This window comes from Phascolarctos cinereus, unplaced genomic scaffold (assembly GCF_003287225.1).
Source record: "Phascolarctos cinereus isolate Bilbo 61053 unplaced genomic scaffold, phaCin_HiC Scaffold_5;HRSCAF=322, whole genome shotgun sequence".
Classification (NCBI taxonomy): domain Eukaryota; kingdom Metazoa; phylum Chordata; class Mammalia; order Diprotodontia; family Phascolarctidae; genus Phascolarctos; species Phascolarctos cinereus.
Genome location: NW_027555958.1, coordinates 76894619 through 76906692, shown reverse-complemented (window position 1 = coordinate 76906692; position 12074 = coordinate 76894619). Strand labels below are relative to the sequence as shown.

The 12074-nt window shown below is 41.6% G+C and overlaps 1 protein-coding gene across 1 annotated transcript in view; it reads right to left on the bottom strand.

Annotated features, from left to right (window-relative positions):
* LOC110197949 (retinal-specific phospholipid-transporting ATPase ABCA4) overlaps positions 1-12074 on the bottom strand; it is a 135265-nt gene that overhangs the window by 8245 nt on the left and 114946 nt on the right. The window contains 5 exon segments of the mRNA XM_078155530.1: positions 1569-1703; positions 3325-3466; positions 5145-5251; positions 7077-7139; positions 10261-10381. Of these exon segments, the coding sequence (XP_078011656.1) occupies positions 1569-1703; positions 3325-3466; positions 5145-5251; positions 7077-7139; positions 10261-10381 (568 nt within the window).

Here is a 12074-nt window from a genome sequence, read left to right as displayed (position 1 = left end):
CACTGTGCTAAGTCCTGGAGATATAAAAAGACAAAAATGAAACAGTCCCTGCCCTCAAGGAGCTTCCATTACATCAGGGAAACAAATACATACCCACAGAAGTATATACAACAGCTATAAAAAAATAATACAAAGTATTTGGTGAGCAGGTGCTAGCATTTAAGGATAGGGAGTGAGGTTTAGGGCACTGCCTTTAAAAGCAAGAGTGAGTCATATTTACCAGGAGCAGAGGGATATTCGAAGAGACTTCCCTAGTCTCTTGAGTCCTGTGATTCTATACTACCAGTGAACTCCTGCTTGCCTAGTAATAACAAGAGTTGTGTGTTAGGGCTTGCTTTCTTGCAGTCACAGATGAGGGTCAGTGCCCAGGAGTGATTCCAGGGGACTGGCACCCTGGGATCACAGTGAAAGCAGGCTTCACCCCCCTCCTATGTGTCAATCTGTGAGCTCACAACAGTATTGTGTATCTGAACAACTCGGGGGAGGGGGTTTAGCGGGCCTTTTCACAAAAATAATCCCTTCCCCGTACTGGGACATTCTCTCAAACGGCCAAAGAGATGGATCCAATTGTACCCAAGTGGGGAGCGTTACATTTTCATACAAAGATCTGAGCCGAGCTAAAAGTGAGAAACTTGATTATTTTGTTGGATTTTAAAATTCAATTAATACAAATATATGTATATGTCATATAAAAATATGTGTGTACCTATATATGCTTACATAGATACAATATGTTATACATATTATATTATATATATGAATAAATATAAATGAATTCAAATATCTATTTGTTTATTAGGGCTAGATCAATGATTTCATTGGTCCAGAGAATTAATTCCCAGTGAGGTGACTCTATCTATCAACGAAGGAAGATACCTCCTTTACAGCTTCTAGTCTTAGAGACTGGCCTTTTCAACTGAGAAGTGAAGTGACTTGCCCAGAAGTGACTGATATCACACAGCAAGTAGGTATCAGAGGCAGGATTTGAATCCAGGTCTTATGGATTCTAAGTCCAGCTCTCTGCCTACTCCACCATACTACCTCTTGTGTGTACATATGCACATGCTGTACCCATGATTTCAATGGTTTAGGGAATTCCCTGGTGAGGGAGCTTCTTCTTTCAATGCTAGTAGACGCCTTCTCCGCAACTTCTTAAAAAGTTGTTGAAAGCGTGAGAGGTTAAGTGACTTGCCCAGGGTCACACAGCCAGTATGTGTTAGAGTTGAGACTTGAATCTGCATCTTCCTGGTTCCAAGGCCAGCTCTCTCTCTGTACCATAAGCCATACTATCTCCATATACATAATAAAACTATAGTTATACAAACTAGATTTCATATTTATGTTCCTGAACTCTTTAATATTCACATTCATATTCCTGGACCATTAACTAAATGGAAGTGTTTTTCTTCTTTTAAATGAACCATTAAAGATGAATGGAACCACTATGTTTTCTAGAACTATTGGCCCAAGTCACTGAAATATTCTCTGAACTGGATGATACTTTGATGGGAGTAGAGTCATTGGGTCCCCATGCTGCAGGGCCCTCATCCCTCAAAGGCACCTCTTACCAGCAATACCAGAGGTGGGCAGCCAATCAGAGCGACGGCTGTGGACAGCTTCCGCTTATTACCCCCACTGTAGCTGCCTACCAGGTGGTCTGCATAGGGAGACAGACCCAGGCTCTGAATGCACCAGTTTGCCACCTGGGGAAGAAAGTCAAATCAGCAAGTCAACAAGCATTTATTAAACACTTACTGTATGCCAGGCACTGTACTAAGTTGTGGGGATACAAAGAAAGGCAAAAACATAGTCCCTGCCCTCAAGGAGCTCACAGCCTAATGTGGGAGACAACATGCAAACAACATAAAAAAGATACACATTGTAAAGGTTTTCTCAGAGGGAAAGCACAAGCATTAAAGGGGACCCGGACAGAAATCCCATTTGGTAAAATTCAATTCAATGAGCATTTACATAATGCTGACTGTATGCTATCTTAGATCCCAGAGATACACATACAAAAACCCCAACCACTCTCCCCAACCTCTCTAGTCTTTGCCCTCAAGGAAATGTCAGATACAATGTGTAGACAGGTAAGTAAATACAAAGTATACAGGGTGTCCCAAACTTCTTAGTGCAGTTTTAAGCTTTAATGGTGTAAAAGTGCATTTGGACTTTGGGGGCACCCTGTATACCAAGTTAGTACAAAGTATTGGAGGTGGGATAGGGATGGAGAAGGAATTATTATCAGCTGCATTAGGGGGACCAAGTAAATAAGACAAAGTAGCCAAATGTGATCCTAACCCAAAATAAAAAAGGTATTCAATTTTCCCCCCACCTTGCCAGATATTTGAAATAATTTGCTGTGCCCTTTCTTCCTTGCCCTCCCATCCCCCAGAGTGACAAGGGAAACCTAAAGACCACAAACTTAAAGAATGTGCTCAAGTTGGTTTCCTTCTTTCAGTTGTTCTTCAGCTTAAGCCATTTACTGATCAACAAGTATTTATTAAGTCAACAAGGATTAGTAAGTGCCTGCTATGTGCTGGGTACTGTGCTAAGCATTAGGGATACAAAAAAAGACAAAAGATAGTCCCTGCCCTCAAGGAGTTCACAATCTAATAAGAGAGACAACAAACACACCACTGTCTACAAACACACTAAATGTAGACTAAACTGGAAATAATCAACAGAGGGTAATGAAGAAGGTTTCCTGGAGAAGGTGAGGTTTTAGCTGGGATTTGAAGGAAGCCAGGAGATGGAGATGAGGAGGGAGAGAGCATTTGAGGCATGGGAGACAGCCAGAGAAAATGCCTGAAGTCAGGACATGGAGTCTCTTGATTGAGGATCGAAGATTACTCAAAGGGGAGGGTGGTGCTGCTGGGTACTGGGAAAAGAATCTCCAATTTTATAAAGACAAGAAATTATTCTAGACTCAAGACTCCAGTCTGGTCTGATGACAGAAATAAAAGGCCTCAATGCTGTTGAGCCTAAGGCCTGAAAATAGCCAAACCTGACTTCTGGTCCCAGTGGTGACCACTTGGTGACCAGAGCCTATAGGCATAAACTGGCAGCTTCTGGGCTTCAGGATGTATGGTAAAAATGAGCAGCAGTAGCAGCAGCAGCATCTGGGCAGTAGCAACTACCATTTACGTATCACTTTGAGGTTTTCAAAGGGCTTTACCTATGTTAACTCAGCTAATGAATGAAGAAGCCTGTCAGAGCCCAATCCCCACCTTGCCCTGCCTTGCCCTGCCCTGGATGAAAGAGCACAGTCAGGGATTTGTGCTTTATTTCTCCCCAGGGTATCAATAATGAGCCAAATTTTACCCTCCTGATGTCGTCTGTTGGAACACCACGGAGACGGGCATAGAGATGCAGATGTTCTCGGCCTGTGAGCAGGTCGTCGATAGCATCAAACTGAGGGCAATAGCCCATATTTTGGTGGACTTCAGAAATTTGGGTTAAAATACTGCAAGAAGAAGGAGGAATCCTTAGCTGCAGAAATAGTAAGTAGATCAGAGGGCTGGGGGAGGGGGAAGCCCTTTTTAAACATCTGAAGAGGACACCTGAACAAAGACAAACTGCTTCCTTCCTCCCTTTGCTCAAGTGCTAGGAATGTATGCCCTGTTTTAGAAATCAAGGAAGGGGAGCCCTGGTTAGAAACTAAATTAACTCCAAAAGTTCCAGACTTTGAACTCAACACATACCCCAGAATCACAGAATTGGAGAGTTGGAAGACCCCTCAGTGGCCAACTAGACCAGCCCATGCTCCTAAGGAATCCCTGCTAAAACACAGCCCAGAAGCCAGCATCCTGAGCTTGGGGGCCTCCATGTAGAAAGAACCCATCTTCTCTTGAGGCAGCATGTTCCACTTTGGGACAGCCCTGATTGTTAGCACATTTTGTCTGGCATCACACCTAAATCTGCCTCTTTACACCTCCTACCCCTGGCTCCTGGTTCTACACTCAAGGGCCAAACAGAATATAAGTCTAGGCAGTGGAGCAGCAAGGTAGTGCAATGGATAGAGCACTGCATCAGGAGTCACGAAGATCTGAGTTCAAATTTGACCTCAGAAACTTTCTAGCTGTGTGACCCTAGGCAAGTCAGTTGACCTCTGTTTGTCTCAGTTTCCTCATCAGTGAAATGGACATAATAGCACCTACTTCCCAGGATTGTCATTAGGAGGAAGTGAGATGTTTGTAAAACACTCTGCAAACCTTAATGAGCTATATAAATGCTAGTTATTATTACTTATTGTCAAACCCTCAAGTGCTTCCAAGTCCTTCAAATACTTGAAGGCAGCTCTCATTTCCACCACCACCACCCCTCCCCCCAAATTTTCTCTTCTCCAGGCTAAATGCCCTCCGTTCTTTCAACCAGTCCTTATGTGACATAGACTCAAGGCCCTTTACCATCCTGAATGGCTTCCTCCAGATACTCTCTGGCTTCTCAATGCCCTTCCCGAAATGTGATGCCTGGAGTGGAAAAGGAGGCTCTATATATGGTCTGACTGACCATGACAAAGTATGGGGGCCACCATCACCTTATCCACAGAGAGGATTGTACCAGGACCCGGTCTCTTTGTGGGGTGGCACCCAGCCCATGCTAGGGAGAAGGTGGCAAGGAAGTGAGCCCCCTCATATCAGCCCTCCAAGGGGAGAAAGTACAACCCCCCTCTTGAGGTTCCCACAATTAAAAGAGCTACCTCAGGTTTCAAGGCTCTGACTAAAACCATGTATGAATTTAAGTACAAAAGGAAGAAAATTTTTCAGAAAAGGAACTGAGTTTTCATACTTGCTAGACATCCAAAAGAACTAGCTAGAGAAGCCAGACGACTGCAGATGAAAATAGATTTTCTTGCCCTCATTCATTAGCAGAGAGGTAGCCCTGGAGTAGGAGAGGCAGCTATAACCTAGGGCCAAGTGTATAGACTCTGGAGTCAAAGGAGATGGGTTCAGATCCTGGGCCTACTAACTTATTCTCTGCATGATCTTATTCACTTACTCTCTTTGGGCCTGATCATGGTGGATATGGGGTTTGCCTGGTAGAGGACGCTCACAATGGCTTCCCTAAGCTGGCTTACTTTGGTGTGGCCAAGGACCAGTGTTTTCAACATATATGTGGTGCCCACAAAGTAAGGCACTCACCTCTTTCCTGCCACGGTGGCATCTCCTGAGGTCACTGTGATGTCTCCAGTGAGCATCTTGAATGTGGTGGTCTTACCAGCACCGTTCACTCCCAGGAGACCAAAGCACTGAAACAGAAGAAGGTGAACAGCTGGACTAGAAGGAATGTTTCTTTATTTCCTTTCTCCTGCCTGTCCATTTGGAAAGCTGCACTTCTACAATGATAATATAATACAAATATTCACAATCTTCTTGATCACGGTTGGCCCTAGACCAAACTGTGAAACAGGACTTTGGTTTCTAGTACCCTTCATCTTCCTGGGGTTGGGGTGGGTTCTTTTCCTCCCTTCTTACAGCCCACCTCAGGATGCCAGAGTCGTCAATATACTCCTTTTCTGCCATTATCCCTTCACTATCCCTATCTAAACCCCAAAGGGCAGCATTCAACATTCAGAACCATTCCCTTTCCCCTGTTCTATATTCCATCCACACAGAGTCCTGTTCTCTGATAACTAAATTGATAACCTAATTCTGGCTGAAGTGGTAATGACTGATAATGGCTTACAGATTTCTATTTTTTGCTGGAGTTTTCAATCTCTTAACTCAAATGACTAAAAAACACAATGCCTGCACATAATAATATGCACTTAATGATAGCTTGTTGAATGAATGAATGAAATAAATGATTCAAACAGACAGGACTGTGCCATAGGTGATAAATGGGCCAGAGGGATTTTTCTTTGTTGCTCAAACCATACAACAAGAGTGTCTGCCTGTTTTAATAAAGTGAAAAAAGAACTTTGCAAGCTTTGTTTTATATATATATATATATATATATATATATATATATATATATATATATATATATATAAATATATATATATGTCAGTTGCTATGATTATTATTATCTACCCAAAGATATTCAATCAACAGGCATTTAAGTATTAAGGCTTTGTGCTAAGCTGGGGACACAAAGAAAGGAAAAAACCAAGATTGACTTTGTCCCTTAACTCCTCCCTAATCAGAGAGTGATGCCAGGGTGACCTACGTGCCAGACTTCTGAGCATTGTAGGTCTCTCGAAATCAGGCCAAATTTGCTTCTGCTATGGAAGCATCTACAATCTACTATGGGCCCAGCAGCTTTGTAAATAAGCAAACATAGCAAAAAGAAAATAAAGAACTTTGGATCCAGACACATTTTCCCAGCTTACTTCAATTGCTACAAGTCAGTTTCTAGCCAGTTGCTTCTCCTTTCCCCCAATCTTCTCTTCCTCCTACCCATTACAGATTTTCAGTCAGTGTTTGCTGACTGAAACACTGGTAGAGGTCACTTACTCCCAAAAGCGCCAAATCCAAGCTAACAAACTTCAGGGCTCCCTATGGCCTCTAGGATAAAATAGGAGTTCCTCCACTTGGATTTTAAGGCCCTTCCCCAGGTAGCCCTAACCTATCTTTCCTATAGATATAGAGAGATATAGTACTCTCTCTCTCTGTCTCTCTCTGTCTCTGTCTCTCTCTCTCTCTCTCTCTCTCTATATATATATATATATATAGTTATAGTGTGTGTGTGTGTGTGTGTGTGTGTGTGTGTGTGTGTATACACACACATATGTATATTACTTCCCTTTCCACACTTTATGGCAGAGCAGAACTGGACTTCTTTCTGTTCCTCATACACAGTACTCCATTTCCTACATTTCCTATTTCTGCATCTTTGGATTAGTCATTCCTATGCCTAGAATGTGCCACTCCTCATCTCTGCCTTTTAGAATTCCTTCTTCCTTCAAGAGCCAGCTCAGGCACCCCCTTCTCTAACACAGAGGTCTCAGGGAGGTGACACAGTGAGTTCATAGTATTTCAAGGCCTCCGCCTGGCTTTTTTGATGAGTCTGGCTTCCTGGAACTCAACTAATTTTCACTCTTCCTCTCTACACAAAGCCTGATATATACTGACCTCTCCAGGGCGAACACCAATACACAGCCTATCCACTGCTGGGCTTGTGGTGCCTGAATAAATCTGGAAAGGAAAAAAAAAAACCAACAGGAGAAGTTACTCTTATTATTGTAGTAGATAGCCTAGTGCTCCCAGCACCCCAGGGTAGGATGCTGGCCAAAATATTCAGCATCTTAACGCTCTGAGGATGAAAAGGGTGTTTAGGGGGAGTTTAACTACCAAGAAATGCAGAAGGTTCTAATACTATGATGGAGTAGAAAGAACACTGCATTTGGAGCCAGAAGACCTGGTTTAAACTACGTGTGCCACCTTGAGCAAATCACTTCATCTCTCTAGGCCTCACTTCACTCATTTGTAAAATGGGAGGTGGAAGGTAGGGTAGATTAGAGGTCGTCCAAGATACAGCCTAGCTACCTAAATCTGTAATCCAAATCTATAGGCTAAATCTATAGTCTTAATCCTGAATTATCACCAAAAATCTAACCATACCACTTCCCCTAAGAAAAACAAAGCAAAACAAAACAATCCTTACCCTCAAAGTGCTTACAATCTATTGGAAAGAAACAACATATATATCATCTTACACCCTCCCACCACTTCTAAAACCCATCCCTTGGCTAAACTTCCCTATGTGTGTTGAGGATACCACCAATATTCTTATTCACCCAGGCTCCCTATGGCCTCTAGAGTAAAATAGAAATTCCTCCACTTGGGTTTTAAGGTCCTTCACATCCTGATCCTAATCTGTCTTTTCTGCCTCATTATACAATACTTCCCTTCCCACACTTTACAATCCAGCAGAATTGGACCTCTTTCTCTTCTTCATATACAGTGCTCCATTTCCTATCTTTCTGTTTTTGGATTGGTCATTCCCATGTCTACAATGCATTCTTCTGTACTTCTGCTCTTAGGACTCCTTATAGCTCAGGTATCACCTTCTATGAAGCCCTTCCTAATTTCCCCACTGCTGGCGTCCCCTTCCAAAACTTTGTTGTTGAGTTGTTTCAGTTGTATCTGACTCTTCTTGACCCCATTTGGGGTTTTCTTGGCAAAAATACTGGAGTGGTTTGCCATTTCCTTCTTCAGCTCATTTTACAGGTGAGAAAACTGAGGCAGACAGAATTAAGTGACTTTCCCAGGGTCACAGAGCTAGCAAGTGTCTGAGACCAGATTTGAACACAGGGAGAGAGGTCTTCCTGACCCAAGATCTAGTGCTCTATTCACTTCACCACCACCACGTTGCATTTATTTATCTTGTGAATGTGCTGACTCTCCCCAGTAGAAGGTAAGCTCCTTGAGAGAATGTAATCATAATACCTGGCACAGGCTTTGCACATAGTAGATGCATAAAAGTATTTGTTTAACTGAATTTTATTTAATTGAATCAGCAAATTGAACACAGGGCTGAAGTCACAGCAAAAGTAGATGCTTACTTATCTGTGACCTTTGGGCCAGTAATTTCTCCAAGTCTCTCTGTCTCTGTCTCTTTGTCTCTGTCTCTTTCTCTTTCTCTCTGTCTGTCTCTCTCTGTCTGTCTCTCTGTCTCTCGGTTGTTTGCTTTCTACTAACCACCATCCCTCCACTATCTCTCACAAGTCTTCTCTTCAAGTAGGTCACTATATCATAGATTTCAAGCTAGAAGGGACTTAGAAGGTTGGACTTATCCAGTTCAACACTTTAACTTTGCTGATTAGGAACCAGGCCAAGAGATGCTTAATAAATGTCTGTGGTATGACTTGAACTCCAGCCTTCCTTGCTTGAAGTCCACTATACCATCCTGCCTTTCTGGTCTCAATTATTCTGGTCCAGTCTACTGCTTTGCCAGAAACTACTTTATTTACCAAACACATAAACCAAGACTGCCATTTCATTCCTTTTGGTTCCAATATGGAAACCAAAAAGACCTGGAGGATACCTGCCTCCAAGAACTCAAGGATTGACTTTGACAGGTGACCTCACTATGTCAAGATAAGCACTGGGCATCCTCAGGTCATTTCAACAAATTCCTTTATAACAGAAAGGACTGCAAATACACTTACTTCCAGCTGTATTTTCTACCACAAAATCTAAAACTAGTTAAAGAAAAGGGAAAACCTTTTGATGGTCTTCAACTATACAAAAGGCAGCAATTATCATTAACACAGAGAGCAGCAGTTAGGGTTAAAGAGGCTGGTGAGCATTAAAAAGCAAGATCTACTCTGGAAAGTACAACTAGAAAATCCTGAGAAATTATGGGAGATCTTGGGGCAGGGAGGTTGGAGTAGGTGGCCCCAGGGGAAGCTCAAGTTATGTTCCTGGAACCCCTGAGGCCATGAGGAGATTAAAAGGCCAAAGGTGGCCTGATATTTAATTAGACCAAGAGACTAAAACTGTGCTGTGTTGAATGAGGAACAGAAAGAATGAGAGAGGAAAGTGGATGCCCATGAGAAATGAATAATATAGATGTCACCTTTTAAATAAATTTTTTTCTAAAAAAATATGTGTATATATATGTGTGTACATATATATGCATGTGCGTATATGTATGTGTGTATGTATATGTGTGTATATAGATAGGTTTCATTCATATATGTATATGTATATATGTATGTATGTATATGTATGTGTGTGTGTGTGTATATATATATATATATATATAGGTTTCATTCAATCCTATCCTGTTGTATAATCTATATGGAAATGTTAATTTCATTTGATGTTTGTTAAGTTCAGAATAAAAAAACCTAAAAATATACACACATATGCAAACAGAGAAATACATATATATAAATATATATATGCACATATGTGTTTATATACACACATGCAAACACAGAAATAAAGCCAAGGTGGTATCATCAGGACATTTCATCCGGGTAAGAAACCTAGAGCAGACAACACTGTGGTGCTTTTTCCCGGGCCTGGCCCTATTCTTGGGTATGGTAGCTGCACAAGGGGAGGTCTTCCTGCCTTTTCAGACAAGTCAGCATTCCCCACAGGCATGCTTCCTCCTCCCGAAATCCCTCTCCAGGTGAACCGACCCTTCCCCTTGTTTTCTCTGATCTTCTCCCCTTTTACCAGGTGCAAAAGTTGCTAGTTACAACTTGGAATATATGGTTGCTCTACAAAAAGAGAGTAAATTAGAGCCTCGCGTGCTGCACGTAGCAAACATGTAAAAACTCATTTGGTATATGTGCTTTCTCACCTTGGTGAGCTCATGTAGCCTCAAGATATCAGTTTTATTGCCTCCACTAAGGATTCTTTGTCTTTCTTCAGCCACATCATCATCTTCATTAGTGATAGGCTGCTTAGCAGGCTCAGCAATCCTAGAGGAACCAGACAATGAATCTCCAAGAAACAGGACAGATTATTGTAGAAACACAGATTTAGAGCCAGAAAGGCCCAGAGATCCTCTCCTAACCCCCTCATTTTAGACATGGGAACAAGAAGAGGTGACCTCCCTTATATGGGAAACCAAGATAAAATGTAATTGGGAAATATTTAACAAAATAAATAAAAATACAATAGAACATTAATCTGTGGTTTTCTAGATCAGTATGCAGCCCCATAGATCCTTCTGTATGGTTTAGCGGCCTTGTTTCTATTTGAGTAAGATACTCCACCCGGCATCCTTTGTAAATCCTTCACATTTGTCCTTTAGCCCAGACCCTAATCACCGAAAACAGTATGGTGTAGTGGAAAGAGAGGTGGATTTCTCATCAAAAAACCCAAATTTGAATCCTGACTCTATCATTCTCTCTCTTTTTTTCTTTTTTTTCTTTCTTTTTTTAATATTTAGGCAATTGGGGTTAAGTGACTTGCCCAGGGTCACACAGCTAGTAAATGTCAAGTGTTTGGTCTGAGGCCAGATTTGACCTCAGGTCCTCCCTGACTTCAGGGCCAGTGTTCTATCCACTGTGCCACCTAGCTGCCCCATGACCCTGTCATTCTCTATGTGACCTTGCACAACTCATTTTGTTTCTCTGGGCCTCAGTTTCCTCATCTGCAAAATGAGGAAGCTAAACTAGGTCAGAGACCCTTAGCTCGGGATCTGTCTTTTAAAAAAGCATTTTGATAACTGTATTTTAATCTAATTGGTTTCCTCTGAAGTCCTATACATTTTATACATTTAAAAACATAATTCTGAAAAGGGGTCCAAAGGTTTCATCAGACTGCCAAAGGGGTCCCTACCACAAAAAGGTGAAGAACCCCTAGATGAACTAGGTGATTTCAATTCTAAATCTATAATCCTAAAATATGCCTGAATTACTGAACCAGTCTCCTAACTGGCTCTACTCTAGATCCCATCTTCCTAAGCCATCTTTCATATCACTGCCAGATTAATCTTTCTAAAATGCTATATTTTCATCATATTTCTCCCCTGATTATTCATTCAATTTGTCTATATTTTGCATTTATTTATCTGTGTACATGTTGCATTCCCCTTATTATTACTAATAGAATATAAGCACTTTGGTGGCAGGGATATCTTTGTATAATGAGTGACTAGCACTTCATAAATGCTTTTTGAATGTATGAATGAAGTTATTAAATTTCTACTATGTGCACAGCAGTGTGCCAGGTGCAAGGTGTTGCTTAAGAACCCTCAATGTCTACTTAATTGTCTACAGAATTGAGCCCAAAATTCAGCCTGAAAATAAAGGTTTGCCATAGTCTGGCACCAATTGGCTTTTCTTAATCTTCAAGTCTCAAATGCTAGGCACTGTAGCTAGGCACTTTACAAATATTTCTCATTTAATTCTGATAACAACCCTAGAAGGTAAGTGCTATTAGTTATTGTTGTAGAGTTGTTTCAATTGTGTCCAACTCTCTGTGACCCCATTTTAGGGTTTTAAGATGCTTGGAGTGGTTTGCCATTTCCTTTTCCAGCTCATTGTACAGATGAGGAAACTGAGAAAAACAGGGTTAAGTGACTTGCTCAAGGCCTCACAGCTAGTTATTGTCTGAGACCAGATTTGAATTCAGGAAGATGAATCTTCCTGAGTCCAAACCCAGTGC